The 17,457-nt window shown below is 41.9% G+C and overlaps 1 protein-coding gene across 2 annotated transcripts; it reads right to left on the bottom strand.

Moving 5' to 3' along the window:
- Nucleotides 1–1,365: 1,365 nt before the first annotated feature.
- On the bottom strand, nucleotides 1,366–16,754 carry nucks1a (nuclear casein kinase and cyclin-dependent kinase substrate 1a). 2 transcript variants are annotated; one of them, XM_034586582.1, is made up of 8 exons: nucleotides 16,408–16,754; nucleotides 10,175–10,224; nucleotides 9,012–9,102; nucleotides 8,320–8,366; nucleotides 8,045–8,197; nucleotides 4,988–5,137; nucleotides 4,623–4,775; nucleotides 1,366–4,170 (listed from the first exon to the last, which is right to left on the bottom strand). In XM_034586582.1, the coding sequence occupies exons 1-8, from the start codon at nucleotides 16,422–16,424 to the stop codon at nucleotides 3,920–3,922; spliced, it is 912 nt and encodes a 303-aa protein (XP_034442473.1). In that variant the 5' UTR covers nucleotides 16,425–16,754; the 3' UTR covers nucleotides 1,366–3,919. The 2 variants fall into 2 exon arrangements, with proteins under 2 accessions (XP_034442473.1, XP_034442474.1); XM_034586583.1 differs by having other exon boundaries at nucleotides 8,045–8,194; nucleotides 16,408–16,712.
- Between the last annotated feature and the right edge of the window lie 703 nt (nucleotides 16,755–17,457).

Below are 17,457 nucleotides of genomic sequence, written 5' to 3' on the forward strand. Positions count from 1 at the left end.
ACAAACACAAGCTAGGTAGCTAGTGCTATAGACTATGATGTGAATTAATCTACATGATGTATAGAGTATATTTAAGTCAGACCACTTATGTTACAAATGTTTATTACAGCGTCAGAACATAATAAGTGTTTGGCATCTATGCTCCGACTTCATCACTTCACCAGATATGATTAAATAGATATAATGGGAGTGATGAGCAAATATGTATAACCCCCCTGTCTGATCCTACAGGTGGATGCTGGGGTGGTGGAGGGGCTGAATCCACCAGCACCAATACTGACACAGCAGCAGGGGCAAGCAAAGGGAGTGATGGGAAATATTTGCAGTTTGAATAGACCGCCAAATTGGGAGGGTGTGTATAATACAGGGTTGTGGAGAATGTGGAGTATGACATGGTTGGATGGCGAATCAGAGATCGTGACCATGGTGGTGGAAGATGGTCGTGGACAGTGGTGATGGATCGTGACCATGGTGGTGGATGATCATGACCATGGTGGTGGATGATCATGACCATGGTGGTGGATGATCATGACCATGGTGGTGGATGATCATGACCATGGTGGTGGAAGATGGTCGTGGATAGTGGTGATGGATCGTGACCATGGTGGTGGATGATCATGACCATGGTGGTGGATGATGGTCGTGGATAGTGGTGATGGGTCGTGACCATGGTGGTGGAAGATGATCGTGGATAGTGGTGATGGATCGTGACCATGGTAGTGGATCATGGTGGATCACGGACTATGATTATAAGACTGCTTGATAAACAATATGCCTACTCACATATTCTACAACTGGCAATAACTCCTCCATTTCAATTGTCATTGCTGTCCATTTCATCTCGATCAGACATTTTCAAATGTATGAATAATTTAAATATTGACACACCTTTCCATTAGTCTAAAAACTGTTTCTTCTAATCAATGTTGTAAATATTGTTAATTTGTTGTACTTACATAAAAAAACATTCAAGACACAGATGATCTTTTTCCTCTTGTTTAACCAATGAAATGCTGTCTTTTCTCTCTTCTTAAACCTTTTATGTTTGAATGTTGAGGTTCAGAGTTTCAGACAGGTGTCACAGACACATGTGAAGCACAGATTTTTATATGTTGGATGTTTGAACATTTTTCTTAGCAATAAGGAGTCTTGCAACTAAACAGTATGTGTGCAGTCTGTTCATCAATTCAGAATCCTGCATGTAAAAACACAGCATCATGCTGATGCATGCACCGCCACCAAGTGGCAGACACAGAGTACTGCACGTCATTTAACACCAAACCCCTCTTGCACATTGCTCGTCCCCAGTCGCCACCCGTACAGCACACAGAGCTCAACGTCACAAAACAAGTAGTTAAATCCGTATAAAAAGTAGGTTGCCTTTATTAGAAGCTGGGAAACCAAAACATCATCGTTGTTAATACTTTTTTGTAAGACCACAATATTGCCATTGCATCATCGCTTCGCACTTTTTCCACAACATGCAAAAGATTCAAGAGTTCAGCGTTCCTTTATCCACTACTGACAAAAAGTGTCTCCACTTGGTCTTCTGTAAGAATCACAACTTGGCGTACATTTTTACATTGCCAGTACAACGGAAGGTAGATAGAAAAGAAACATCAAAAAAACAGTACAACAGAAGTCGTAGAATGGATGAGAAAGGAGAAATTCATAGCCTTATGCCATGTGCCTCCGGTGGGATGATGGCGAGGACTCTCACTCAAAGCCCTCACTGCTGTGAACTACAAGACAGTGTCTGATCCTACTGCAAACAGAGCTCTCCGAGCTTTACATCGGTATAAACAAAGTTTTTTTCTCCCCCTTATGCATTTTCTTGTTTGTATCCAATTGTCTTAAAATGACATTAAGGACTGGGTGCCAATTTAGGACCTGAATATAGAAAAAACACAGTAACCTTTTAATGACAGTCATAAAACAATCAAATGTGCTTCTGAACCAGGGACTAGGTTCGAGTGGGTCCTGTTCACATCCAGGACTGATTTCTAGTGCAGCCTTAGGACCAATCACAATTACTCCTGACCAACGCCTAATAAATGAGGTTTAGTTCCCAAGACCATGAAAGCAACTTTTTCCTTTTTTTTGCTTTGACATCAAACACTACTTATCGCAATAAAAGACAATCTCACAAGTGCTGCACCTGATCTCTGAGTCACTAGTTTTGAGATCATTTATGGCTTTGGATGTTATGCTGATCGTACAAATTGTTGACTTGTTGTAAGACTAATTTGCTGCTTGTAGCAAAGACCTAAAACACAATGACAGATTACATTCTCAGGCCTCCAGTGATGATATCAGAGCCACTACTGAAAACTCAACTCAATGAAAATTAAGGCATTAATAGACAAATGAACCCCAGATACATACTGAGCTGCCCATTTCATCATTTCAACCCTTTCTGAGCCTCAGTACTGTACCACTCTGGATTTAAAAATGTGTCAGCTTGTGAAACACGAACGTGAGCAACAAAAACTTCTAAGAAACAAATGGACATGGATAGCAACAGTAGGGGGGGGGGGGGGGGGCAGAGGAGAAAGAAAGGAGCAGGGACCGGAGTGAAGAAGGGAGGGATGGCTGGTCCAACCATCAGGCAGAACAGATTGGATAGGGTCAACTTTTTTCTTTAAAATCAAGATACATTTTATTTCTTTTCTTAAAAAACAAACATTACAAAAAAAATCTGAATAGAGAATTAGAACAATGAACCAACAGGAGAAAAAACAACATTCATTTTTTTAACCCTCAAAGAACAAACCAAAAAAACTAAAAAAAACATCTCTTCTTGCATTTCGTAAAAACAACAACAAAAAAGATATAGGGGTGCCTGGCACAACAGATTGAATGAGAAGAAGCTGCAGCCGTGCGGTGAGGGGAGGATGATGTGATCTGAAAAGGGACTCGGATGCTTCATGTAGCATCATTCGAAAGCCAAACATGTAACAACAGAAACCGTCCCACACAATGCTATGGGCCGAGAGAAACAAAAGAAGCCATACCCTCTTACAGGAAGTACCCCACAGGCATACGAAGTTAAACAAGTACATAAAAACACACATGTTGGCTTGAAATGTGTTATAGTGTCAGACGGTCTAGTAGCAAACACTCAGCAGTGACCCATCGCTCTGCCACTAACACACTTTGATCAGTTTGATCTAAGAAGCTGCAGCTACAAGAGAAATACTTTTAAAAATAATGCGCTTCATTCTCCACACAGCCACACAAGAGGTCAGGGCATGGATTTGTCTGAAAGAGGTTGGGTTCTTTAAAAATTAAATTAAAAGATGCTGCTTTAACTGAGAACAGTTTTAAAGGTTTAAAATAAGAACTAACTAAAGTGGCCCTGTTAAAACATACTCCTGGTTTAAAAGCACAAGTACCAGAGAGGTTAAAGGCTTCAGCCCTGTGTGTGTGTGTGTTGACTTTGTAAATACAGCGCTCTAGTTACTGATACTGGGGAACTCGGAACAATACTCAGATATCAGTAAAGTGAACAGGGAAAATATAGTGTGGCCAGTTGTGTCGGATCCCAGATGATCCCAGGAGATGGGTAAAAGAAAACCTGGTGAACTTGTGTGTTCACGATGGGGACGGATGCTCATAAGCACTGAGCTCTTCAAAAGGCAGAAACTCAGAGACTGAGTTTTTAAAACTAAAACCAAGAAAAGAAATGATGAACACAGAGGGAGGGAGGGGCCGACTGTCGACAATATATGATCACATGAGCACAATTTCTGAGTCGAGGTGCGGGGTGGGGCAAACAAGAAAAAGCACACCAAGTCCAAACTATTGAGCCAGGCCACCGGGAGGAAAAAAACAACAAAAAACTGGGGGGAAAAAAAGCAAAAAAGAGAGAAGAGACAGAGAGAGACATGGAGGATGGGCGTCAAACAGGTACCATCTTCTAGTCTTCTCCAGAGGGTGCCTCCTCTTCTGAGCCATCCTCCTCCTCTTCGTCTTCCTCCTCATCCTCTCCTCCTGCGGCCTCCTTCGTCGTTTTGGGGGCAGGGGAGGTCTCTTTCTTCTCAACCTCCTCCTCTTCCTCCTCCAGGGGACTCTCGGGGTCCTCCTCCTCCTCCTCTTTGGGTGAGCTCTTCTCCAGGGCCTTGGCGCTGGGGCGCCCCTTTCCCTTTCCTTTCATTGGGCTGGGTGTCACTGTGGGGAAGAAACACAGAACAGTTAGTCATCATCAGATCCAGTCTCACTATTGATGGGTAAAATCCCATCAAAGTCTTTATTCTAGAAAGGAAGTATTTAACATAAAAGGGGAAACAGCCTGGCTCTGTCCAAATTTTAGATACATTCAACATGTTTCAATACTTTAGAGATGCTAAAAGGTGTATCCTCAGATTTAAGGATAAGGGTAAAGACAAATTGCAACATTTGAAGTTTGGTCCAGTGATCATCTACTTAAACTTGTATCAATCTGACCCATGGTTTAACCAAGCTCAAGGCAACTTGAGCAGAAAAATAACAAACTAACACGAAAACAAGTATATTCTGTCTGATCGTGTGAAGAAGTTTAAACAGGGCAAACTAAATACATAGGTAGATGTTTAATTGCAGGGTTTCTCCACAATGTCTGTGGCTGTGATTGGACGTCTCACCTGTAGCCTTTAGTCGGGGTTTGGGGCTTTTCTTCTCTTTCTTTTCTGGCCGTCCCCGTCGAATCACCTTCTTGCTTCTCTTCTTGGAGCGACCATAGTCACTGTCATCGTCATCCTCCACCGTGAAGTCCTCATCGCTGCCAGACTCGTCGGCTGCACACAGAGATGGGACATATATCCATCAGTTTCTACACTGTGAGGTAATTGATTTGATTACAAGTTCCTGTAATATCAGGAATTGTATACCTGACATAATCTTTACAGTTAACCAAGTCTGCTACCAACAATTATTGCAAATATTATAATTTTTAAAAGTGGATTAAAGTAACAATTCTTTTTTAATAAATTGTTGCAGCAGTACATACGGTCCAAGTAGGGTTCTTCTTGTTCTTCTTGCTCTTCATCCTCGCTGCCTCCGTCACCCAGCAGGATCTCCCTCTGTTTGGATACTGCCTTGGAAGCCGCCTGGCGCACTGTACGCTTTCGACTCACTTCCTTGTCTTCATCACTGTCCTCTACAAAACACAATACACACAATTTTGTACCATTTTGTATGCATGGAAATTCCCTCCATCAAAATTTCTACTCAGACACATTCACAACAGCAACAAATCCTCTGCAGGATTGAGCTGAGGGGTGGTGGGGTAGACAGAAGCAGGATGTAACGCATTCATTCCATTGCGGAGATCACATGTTTTTGTTTACAGCACATAGACACCGGCATCGGCTCACATCACCACAAACTCTCTTAACATCTTTGTCGGTGCCTTCTAAGTGTAGTTGTTAGAAGTGTCATCAACCCCCCACTCACTCATGATGAATCCTGCATGGGACCCCTGCTGTGTTCTCAAATAGGCTCCCCAGGACTTTCTGCGGACTTTATACTAGGGTTACAGGCAGGGAAAGTCAGCAGAAATTCACAAATACACTTCCGCTGGAGAAACTGCAGAGGATCTCTGGAGTGCAGTGCATTTCTGAAAGCCATTTTAGTCTTAAAGAAGCTGAGTAATCACTAACAAAAGAGCCAGATCAGATTGACTCGTACATATTAATAAACATGTCATATTCAAGCCATCCTCAAAGAGTTCACACTTGTGGCAAGTAAATCTCTCTGTATCTCACAGGTTATCTGTCTGTGGTGACATTCCTGTGCTGCACAAAAACCCCAATGTGTTTTACATCAACCAGGAAGTTTGCCAGAGCTGAGGAGGGAAGCGGCTGTAGTGACTACAGGAAGGAGGAGCCTATGAAGCATCCAAGAAAAGTTTCTGATGCTCCACGTAACAAAAAAAAATGAGACAAGGATTACAATTGTTATCACTGATGAGTGCTGACAGAAAAAAGGGCACTAGATTAATCATAAAAGATGAGATGCCATCAACATTTATGAGTTCTGTTTAATGTATAAACAGTGCATCTTTACATTTGACATCATTGTCCAGCAAACAAACTACTTAAAAAGATTCAATAAAGCAAATTTCACACTACACAACTTGCAAAGTCATCTGATTGCTGTGCAGTTCAAACTAAATGACTTTCTGTGTCGTAATCAGGAGTCTTGCGGTTGTTGTGAGTTCATACTGCACAACTGACACACTCCTTGACCAGAAGAAACACTGGGTCCCCAAACTAGGTTTAATCACAAAAACACACACAAGACACAACAAGTCTGAATAATCCTGCTGCTCTTTCTGTGTCATCCTGCTCACAGAATTATACACCACACTGGAGGAGGTGAAACTCTTCAATGTACAACAGTTGTAAGGAATAGAAAGTGGCCTTATTTTTTTCACAAATAGTAATACACGATTCCCAATCAAGAGCCGATCAGTGGCTTTTGCAGTTGATTAACAAAACGTGTCTGCGACTGGTATATCAGGCAAAAAAAAAAATCGAGTAGTGTGAACTGCGCTTTAGGGAGTTGAAATGAATTGGTTTTGATAAAATGCTACTAAACCCCATCCATACACATAGGATATTGCTTAATATTATGAAATTAACAGGAATTTCGATAGTTGTCGATTGTGTATGACAGCCAGGTTGTGGATATGCCCCTGCAGCACTATGTTCACACAGCGGGCCCAAGTGGCCTGAATCGCACAGGCGAAGGGGCGGGCGGGGGTCACCTGGCGAAAACAAACATGGTAGACAGCTCCGATGGAGGTAGTCAGAGGAGGGGCAGTGAGGTATTAGACCTCACAAGTACTTGGGGTGACACGTCTGTACAAGCTAAACTTTATGGGTCTTATTGTAACCGGTCTGTGTTATGCTATTAGAAGTTATTGTAGCCTGCAGCAAAGATGATGAGCAGCTGACAGATGTCTGCTAATCTCAACAATTTCTACCATAAGTCCTCAGGCACAACCCACAATCACTCAGAAGACATCACTCGAGACAAATTACTCACTCAGCTACCTCTATACTTTTTCACACGCAGTGCTACTCAAAGCTACTTTACATCCCTTTAGGTTGATCAAATTAAAACCTGAAGCAGGTTGCTGAAAGAGATTTCAAAAGACATTAAATTGTAAATGGTATTAAAATCTGAACTAATTCTGGCCTTGAGTTCAATTATAACATTTAAACTGTAAATTTAAATGGTCAAGATAGTGTGGGGTTTTAATCATGTGTGGTTATTGAACTTAATGCAACTGCCATAATTTCAATGTCTCCACTGTCAATTTTTAGATCTATTCTTCTCTCTATCACTGTCAGTGATTACCTGTGACCCTCCTCCATCCCATACACCTTCAGTCTTTCTATCCAGAGCCTTGGTCGAGCCACTCATTATATTCTCTTCATCCTATTTAAGCACCACCAGTGTCCGGCTGTGAGTTTATTCCTATACTTCAAACAGCCTCGCACTCTAAAATCATGACATCACAAGGTCTAAATCGACAAAAGACTATTTGATTTCTCCATGTGCAGGGCGATAAAAATGTTTTGATTTTAATTTGAAAATTGAAGTTTCTCGTGGTGGACATGGATTCACAGCGTTTAGTAATTTAATCTATGGTGGTAACAGGGGTGCACCTAGATGTGCTCAAAGGTCTCTCTGATGTGGAAGGCACACAGACTCAAGAGTGAAAGATAAGTTCTCATGTGAGAGAAGGACAACTACAGCTGAAACTATGAGGTCTGACTACCTGCGTGGATGGTAAAAACGCAACAACGTGAGTGAGGACACGCTGCAAAAAGCATTACATACAACAAGTTAGAGTTCTTTTATGTTATGAGAAGTGTAAAAAAAATGTTTTGGTTCATTATGAAACTGTGGTGGGACAAATTAGAATATGATGGGCCACCACAGTCTACATAAATAATGTGAAACACTGCCCATATACTGTGTTTAATGAAGAATTTATCCATAATTTAAAGAAAAAAACATGTTACTATGTAGAAGGAATAACCTGGATTGTTACCTGCAGGCCGTTTTCTCTTTGGCCCTCTCTTGGCGGGCTTCTCCACCTTGGGTTTCTTTCCCTTTTTCCCTTTCTTTTCTTCATAGTCGCTTCCTCCATCTTCATCCTCCTCCTCTCCAAATTCATTTTCTTCCTCCTCACTGCCAAAGTCTTCTGAAGCAGTGAAACAGGGGTAAGTCAGTGAGCTGACCAGTTGCCACTAATAAAAGCCCTGCAGTTTTCACAGAGTGCCGGAGCCAACCTCCTTGTCTAAATCAGAAAACAAACGGACTTACCTGCTGAATCATTTTTGGGTTTAGAGACCTTTTCATCAGATTCCTCACTGGAACAAAGAATAGACAAAAACAAAGTCTTATCAACTGGAGGAAGTGTAGCCTGGCTACCAGGATCATGGTACAGATTTTACCGTATTGTTCCTTATCTGGAACAATACTCAAACATATGGATATGTGCTGACAACTGCTCTTAAGTTTGTATCAAAAAGCTCTTGAGCGAAAAACAACACATTGCTACTATATTTTTTCTCCAATACACTGAACAAAATGAATTCCCTCGTATTAGTTCTGTCAGGTGCAACACATGTAGATTCAACAGCAAAATTATCCCACAGGACTTCTTTATAATGGGGAGGATTTTTGCTGCAGAATATTAAGACAGATTGGCATGTTGGCTTCAGGCATGTCCATAGATTGTTGTAGGAGTAAAAGGGTAAAATACATCAACTCCGACACATTTCCGCACATCTGGCTGCTAACACAGGAGCTGCTGTACCCTAGACCCTCACGGCCACATCTGCTCCTCTCGGTGTTGATATTGTTAAACCACAGATGGCGCAGGATTGATTTATATCCGTGCAACATATGTGAATTAAAAAACATCACTATACAATCAGCCAATTTATCAAGATTGTCACAGCACTAAATGTACTATATGAAAAGTGTTCTAGCAGTCTCTTCTAGGGACTCACCTGTCATCCTGCGAGTTCTTTGAACGCTTGTGCTTGGGCTCACGAGGGGCTGGGCGCACCTTCTTCGGCTTATTATCGCCATACTCCTCATCTATGGAGAAAGGACAAGATTTCCATCTTTCACTCGCTGAACCCAACAAGGACAAGTTCTCAGACAAACTGTTTTTTGTTCAAGTCTCTAGACATGTCTTTGATTTGCAATGGTGATTATGGGATGTCCGCTATAGTCCTCTATTGTGTTTTGGAAGGGCCTCCCCAAGCCTATGTGACGAATTGTTGTGAACCAACCGTGAACAATGCCTACGACTACATTATAGAGGAGATGTGCATAAAACTTGACACAATTGTTATGCTGAGACACAGTCAAACTGTATTTGCCTAATGTGAAGTTTTGACCTATTACTGGTCCTCAAAAGCATTAATGTCAAAACAGGATTACTGAACAAAGAGACTTGGGCCTTGTTCAGACTGCCTCCCCAAATCCTTTATTGGACTAGATGCCAAAAAATACATGGGATGGGAATTTTGCTAAATATATTCAAACCAATGGGTGGTGGTTTTAAATGGGATTGCAACCGTTTACAGATGCGCCTTAGTCTGTTTGAATCAGATTTCAAAGCCGCGTTCGTGTGGCTACGTCCGCTTTCTTCCCTTCTTGTGGTAGTGGACTTTTAGGCTAAAACATGGTGTAAATGACCTTGTTTTGAGTTGAATATGAATGTTTAGGCTTGCGAACACTTGGATGACACCCAATGAGCAGTATGGAGGCATGTTATGTTTTCTTTCTGTTTTATTACATTGGAAGAATAGGTCAACTTGGCTGCAACACTGTTTATCCCGGAAACTCCACAAGTGTTTGGTGGACTCAAACACTTCACCCACCCCTCCATCGGCATAGTGGTGAGTAGATAATGGGTGAATTTCAAACTATCCCTTTAAACAGCAAGTACTAGTTACGAAGAGATTTTGCTGTACTGTTTCCACTGTGGGAGATAAGGCTTAAATATCTATGGATGGATTCAACAATGTTGATAATCTATAATCAGGTCCACTTTATAGTGATACTGAATTTTTGTTTCAGTTTTTAAATACTTTTGGATTTTATCTGTGCTGTTACTGCATACACACACACTACATTCCAACACACATGAAACCTCTCTTACCTGCATCGTCAGACTCGTTGAATTGTGAGTAGTTCACCACTTTCCTGTTCCTGTGAAGAAGAACAAATGGTGCATAAGATTATATTTTCAACAGGACTTAATAGCTTCATTGCCCATGTCTGTTATTAGACATGTCAATGTATGCTGTAAGATGGGGGTAAAGGCTAAAAAGATGTCAATTCATCAGGCAGCTTTTTTTCAGCTGTATTTTTTTTATTATTTGGTGTAAGAGGCCACAAACAGCCTCCAGCTGGGGGCACTGAACTGGGCACTGAACTGGACACTGAACCACCTTCTTCAATTTCAACGGCTCATTTGGCAAAGTGTACGGGGGAAGCCTCAGATGACACAGCCAACTATAGTTCAGGTAACACACACCTATAGAAATCTGCCTGGCACCTGACACGGACCTGAGCAACTGTTCAGGTTAAATGCCACTGTGAATAAAAAACACTAATACTTTTTAATGAAAGTCTAAGGTAATTGAAAATCACCCTTTAGACACAAATCATTAAGAAGAAAACAAAGGGTCAAATAAATATAAATGCATTTTCTAAACCCAATTGCATCAAGTGCAGTGTTCACACTAAACAACTGGTGATAACCAGCTAGATCTGCCTAGAAAACTGTGTCTGTGGATAAAAAACACACTGGAGCAGTGTAGTGTGTGGTGGTGGTGGCGGCGGAAAGGGACGGAAGAAGTGGTTAACAGCGCCATAAACCTTTACAAGTACCTAGATCACAACAGCAGGCCCACACACAACAGTAAAAGTCCCAAACATGAGCCAGTGACATGCACGCCAAGCTTTCCACACATCATCATTCACACCTCAATGATATCAGAGAGAGCAAGATACAATTTTTTCCAACCATTTTAGTTATAATGAGTCACCAGACAACAGTTCTTTTAAGGGATCAATATATGACGCAGCGAGTCTCAGTCATGGGCCAGGGACCGACATAACAGATGGCTCAATGGCGGCAAAAGGTTATGCAGAACAAGTTGATTGACCAGTTGTTACTTGTCTGTCCAGAATGACATCCATGTTCACTTCCTGTTCGGGTCTTATCAGTCAGGATTTTTTCATCCCTGATTTGTCACACTCCTATCACGTGACCCTTTTCTGGAAGAAAACAAACGGTGCCATTCTCAACTTTCCAGACGTGAATGCAGCATAGATAATGAATTACAAGTGTTACTGACCTTGTCTTTGCGCAGTTAAAAATATTCTGCACTTTATAATGCTACAACCACATGCCCAGTGTACGCGAATGGTCATGTGGTATGTTTCAGGCATGTTAGTAGTGACAGCTTATTTCTGATAGGGAACTAAAACTTGTCTGGATGGAGGTCGTTTCTGTTTCACATGTTATTTTAAAATGAAAATATTTATGTGGATGTGGGATCCCAATATTTCACCCATATAGTGAACTTATTCTTGACTCATTTTGACCTTTATTATTCTTATGCTTTGACTGTATTGTGTGATACTGGATGAATAAATTTACATCGGGATTTATTATTTTAACTATTCTTCTATGTGGTATGAAGATAAAAGTGCAGAGCACACATTTAACTTCATTTTTGTGAAGTAGGAAGAATTGGACACATGCAGTCAATCTGTATTTAAAGTGTATGGCTGTGACTTGCTTCAGGTAATATAATTGTTAGATACAACTTACACACTCAGTGCCTGGAAGAATGTGTTTGATTTAGTGTTTGCATCCTAGCCAAAATTTGGGGACTGCTTCATTATTCAGGATGTGTTTGGCTCAGGCAAGGAGGAATAACAACAAAATAATACTAATTATAATGGCACCCCTACAATCAACTGTACTGGGCTTGTTGATTATGTAAATATTTATCTTGTGTTTTAAGCAGTTTTCAGACATGACCTACGGATAAAGTCCAGAGAATTGGGTCCGGACTTTACCTGCACTTTGCCTTTCACACATGCACAACACAGCGGGAGGTTATCTGCACTGACGCATTAACAACAGTAACAAATACTCTGCATTAATCAGGTGAGAGGTGGAGCAGTCAGGTGCAGCAGGCAGAGACAGGAAGTGATGTATTAACTCCGCTGCGGAGATCACATGATTTTCTTGACAGAGCAGAGACACTGGTGTCAGCACTTATCGCCACAAACTCTCTTGACATCTTAATCTGTGTCTTCTACGTGTATGACACTGCCTCATCCACCCCACACCACTCGCTCGCGGGGAATCCACTGTGGGATGCCCTGCTATGTTCTCACATTGAATTCTATGGACTTTATACCAGGACGCCAGGCAGAGATAGTCCCAGAAACTGCGTTTGCGTTAACACGCACCTCCTCCGGATAAGATACGGAGGAGGTGCTGAGTTCAGGGAATGTCTGAAAGCAGCTTTAGAGTGTAAAGATACCATTGAAATGTTTTTAAATGGCAAAATTGTACAGTGGAAACTCATGTGCATTTTTACTTTTAGTTAAGGACTGGGTAGTGTGAATTTTTTTAAGATTTATAAGAATTTTGTTTATTGAATGCTTCAAATAATGACGATAATGGTTCAAAAAATGTATCAAGTCTATGAACCTCATTAATTGATAAGAATGAAAGTTACTTTGGATTAGAAAAAAACATCCCTGACATTGACATGAAGCAAAGTGTAAGATGTCTCTGCCTGTTGGATTTGTTGGAGGTGCAAAAACTTGAGGCGTTAGATGGTGGTTCGCTAGGATGAACAACCAGCAATGTTATTTTAACCTGAGACAGCGATGGTCAGCACAAGTAAAAAATTAGAAGCTGCCGCTGAACGTTCTCTACTTGCTGAAGCTAATGATTATTGGGGTCTGAGCTTGGCAAACCTGTACCCCAACACAAGCGTACTGTGCACAAAAGTGCATGTAGTGTATAAATCTGTTCATATACAGATAATCATTATCCTTTTAGCAATTTACAAGACTGGTTCAAAACTTTAAACAGCTGTTCCAAACCATTGGCAATTGTTCAAAATGGTTGACCATATGAGACGAGAAGAGGGCTCCTCCATACTCTGCCATACATAAAGAAGTCAAGTTATTTAGATGAGACAATGTTGACACAGGAGTTAATGATAAAGCGATACACCGATCTGATCCATTGAATATAGTATTGGCAAAGATACCGTCTCTACTAAACAGATATTGGCCAAACCAGACCAATCTATATTAAAAGGTTACTTAATCGATTTAACAATATAATGAACTGTCTCCCTTTTACATTGATTCCGTCACAAAAGGTTTTCCAACTCAGTTTGTAGTGTCACAGCAAACCCTGGTGTTTAATATGGTGTTTTATCACAGTGAATTCTACACACCAGAGTCCGGTACATGCCCACTTCTGCATACACGAACCAAAAGCTCACCACCATAGTTGACCTATTACCTGCAACGATCTCCAACGCCCGAGCAACACCGGCTGCTGTTGCACCACGTACCGGCTGCGTGTTGCCGTTGTAATCCTATGTACTCAAATAAATACCAGTACTATACAGTATGAAGCCGTGCATCTTCAGCTACAGAAAATATTTGACAATAAAAACCTTTTAAAAACAAATGAATGGATTCAGTCAACAGAAAAGCTGGAGTGCTTTTATTTTGAAACTGGTAAGCTACAGGAAGTGTTGCAAACATTTATGATCATGACATATTTGAACCTCTTTCAATATGCATTGAAACTGTGCAAAAATATTATGTTCTCTGTCTATTCTGCTGTGAACTGCATGCAGAATGCGCAAAAAAACTCGGCGAGACCTTGAATCTCTAGAAGAGCAGTGGGACTTCCGGGGCTGTGCCAGCTCTAATCTGTTAACATAGCAATGCAAATGAAATGCAAGCTGTTCCGCAGCCAGTGTGGCACGGGCAAAACCAAACCCAGACCTGATCCATATACCAGGGAACTTTCAACAAAGGCTACATGATTAGTCACTTCAAAATGTAGGTGTTATTTAAGCCGGACCTGCATAGTTATCTATTGTTTGGTGTATTGTTCTATTCAGATGTTCAAAAAAGTCAGCTCCCACTTGTTTATGTATTTAAAACTGACATAAAAGATAAAGTTTAAACTAATTATCTGTTCACAAAGTAAATGTTCTCATGATGATTCTCAGCTCAGCCTTAATTCACTAAGGGGTGAGAGGTTTTGTCATAAGAAAAACCAGGGAGCCTGGTTTGACTAAACAACATTACACTGGTTAGATGGGAAAAAAAACTGTGCCTTTATCAATCTCTACTCAATTAAAGCTGTTGAATAAGAAACCAATGTGACAAGAGCTTTTAGGTACTGTAGATCAAAAGTCAGATCAGTGTGTGGGCTACCACAAGTTCTCTTTCATGTAAGGTGAGGGGTATTCAGCTGCAACATGCAACCTCACCACTAGATGTCTCTAAATTCTACACACTGTACCTTTAACTCTACAGATCTCATTTGAAATTTCTCAAAATAAAATAATATAGTTCTGTAAAACTGCACACATTAACAGCATCTGACTCGAGTCAGGGCTAGACACAAATAAATATCTAGAACGCCTGTTGGGTTTGGGTCCGGCTCTGTTAGTTTTCTCTCCGGCTCGGACATGTTCAGACAAAAGAAATCGGCAAGGGAGTTTACCCACAGTTTGCCTTTCACACATGCACAACACAACGGAAGGTTCTCTGCACAGGCACAACAGCATCCAATCCTCCGCATTATTGACAACACACAGACTCCGGTGTCAGCTCTTATCACCACAAACTCTCTTGACACCTCAGTCGGTGTCTTCTACGTATAACACCGCTTATCACCGGGAGATATTTCTTTTCTTTTTGTGTCTGTTGCATGTGAGAAGGGTCATCAACCCCCTCACACACACACACACACACACACACACTTGCAGTGAATCTAGCTGGATACCCTGCTCTGTTCACAAATCAAATTCTCTTGAACTTCTCCAGACTTTATACACGAGGCCAGGCGGAGAAAGTTGCTTACTTGGACATTTGCGTTCACACATGTACCTCCTCCGGAGAAAATACGGAGGATCTGCGGAGTTCAGTGCAGGTTTGAAAGCAGCTATACAGACATTTGTGGAATTCGTAGGTTAATGAGCACTTAAATGTTAATAAAGTAATGAACAGGCTTCTACTGCAACAGGCCAGGATATCATGCTATTACTGTTCCACATCATGGACGTGTGTATGGCAGTTTCATTTTTTTTATTCAGAATTGCTACGTTCTAAATCACGCTGGTGACCATTACTGTAATTCTGTTATTAATCACAGCCCATTCCACAATTTTACATACATAATACACCCCCATGTATATGCAAGTCAAAATAATGCATTTTAATTAAAGAACCAAGAACTGGCTCTGTAACTTGGACGAGGCTTCCAGACACAAAAAAATCGCGAGATTTCGAGGATCACGTTTACGTTGGATCTGACTGCATAAATCCACTTCTAATCAAGTTAAAGGCCATTTTGATTTGGATTAAAATGGCCTGAAGACGCCCCGTGCGTTTTAATCACTGAGGGGGGGACTTTTTGTAGTTATCCGCCTTCCTCTGACCTCAGCCTTAATTCACTGCTGAAAACCTAGATCCGCGTGCCCTCGTTTTTCCGCCTTTCTTCTTTTCGTCGGTCCAGAAACTACAGACACGTTAAAAATGCGTCGTAATGGAGGCTGGAGCACGACGTGCCCAGTCTGCGCGGCAACAAGCTCAAATCCCGAGGCCGACCACCACCACCTCCTCCGGTGGTTTTCTCCCCTTTGGGTGGGGGGGTACTAGCGCTTCAGAGCTCCCTCTGGATGAATGGGGTCGCCATATTCTCATTCTCCGTGCGAGGGAGAAAGACACATGGAGGCCTGGTCGAAGCGAAGCCGCTAAACGTAGCTGCTTAAATCAAACCGACACATTTTCCGCTCGGCCTACACAACAGAGCCAACAATGCACATCCCGGACCCATTTAAAGCATTAGAGACACGACACGGCGCGTTTCTCCACGAGACATGGCGAACAGTCCCCGCCGCTGGGATCCATGTTAGAGAGGGAGGCTGCACACACACGGCAACACACACACGCTCGCGGTGCCATTATTTTTTCATGAAATAAACAAATTCCCAGCCCATAAAACCCAGCACGGTCGAGGCGTGCACGTTAAATGCGACGCGTGCAGCAGCACGGTGTCGATATTAAGGTGCGGGGAGCAGAGGACACATTTAGCACACCTACCTCACGGGTCTTGACATTTTGCAGGAATACTGTAGAGGTTAAGGATGTAAGAAAGGGGGGAGAAGAAAAAAGCACAGGGGGGGGAAAGAAATATAGATTCCCGCTCTGCAAAACACCGAGGGGAGCGAGACTGACGCACGACTCCACCGTCCGAGCTAGCGCCTGAAAATAAAAAGGACGACAGCGACTTGTCCTCCACACGCAAATATTCTTAATTTTGTACCTTCAGCTACACAAAATGGTGAATAAAACAAACTGAAACTGCAGCCTGTGTGCAACCAAACCCGCGGCTTTGAGGGGTGGGACCTCAACGGCAAGCACCGCCCCCGCGGGGCCCTGAGAGGAGCACCGCGGCGCCTCTTGGCTCCCATTGGTCGATTTGAACGACGACTTGAATTCTGATTGGACATTTCGGGTGCTTTTCAGAAGACTTTTAGCATACTGTTGCCCGCCTCCGACAGCAGGCTCGGTTGAAGCCGCACTGTTAAGAAAACAAAAAGAGGGCCTCAGTTTGGATGCAAACATTCAATTCAGTGAGGGTCCCACAGAGAAACATTGTAATTAAAGGTTAGAACGTGCACAGGCATTGTGCATATATGATGACAGAGCATCATGCATTTCAGGGATCTGACTGGTGTTTCTCACACTGAGACCAGCCCTCTACTGTTTCACCTGGATACTACTGCAGCATGAGATGCAGGCTGGAAGCACTTGTATCTATGGCATTACAGCTGGAAAGCCTGGAATATTACAGTTACAGGTTATGCACTTCTTTTACAAGATAAATTTAATGCAATTATGACAACTTTCATGATCTTCAGACTGTAATGAGAATCTCAGGAGAATAAATTCCCTCTATAATCAAAGTGGGGAAAATAAATAAACTAACATTTCTGCTCTCATGCCTTTATTAAACGTGTACACAGACCCAGTATTACCTTATATTTCAGATAGGCCTGGCTGCATGACCCTGCTCCTGCAAATTTTCTGTAGTAACATAAAGATTAATATATGGCACTGCATAGTATATATATAATGTGCATTACTTCA

Source organism: Hippoglossus hippoglossus, chromosome 5 (genome assembly GCF_009819705.1).
Source record: "Hippoglossus hippoglossus isolate fHipHip1 chromosome 5, fHipHip1.pri, whole genome shotgun sequence".
In the NCBI taxonomy this organism is placed as follows: domain Eukaryota; kingdom Metazoa; phylum Chordata; class Actinopteri; order Pleuronectiformes; family Pleuronectidae; genus Hippoglossus; species Hippoglossus hippoglossus.

Coding starts and splice junctions, on each gene's coding strand:
- nucks1a (XM_034586582.1), bottom strand. Junction 9,103..10,174: donor CAACGAGTCTGACGATGCAG/GTAAGAGAGGTT, acceptor CTTTCTCCATAG/ATGAGGAGTATGGCGATAAT. Junction 4,171..4,622: donor ACCCCGACTAAAGGCTACAG/GTGAGACGTCCA, acceptor TCTTCCCCACAG/TGACACCCAGCCCAATGAAA.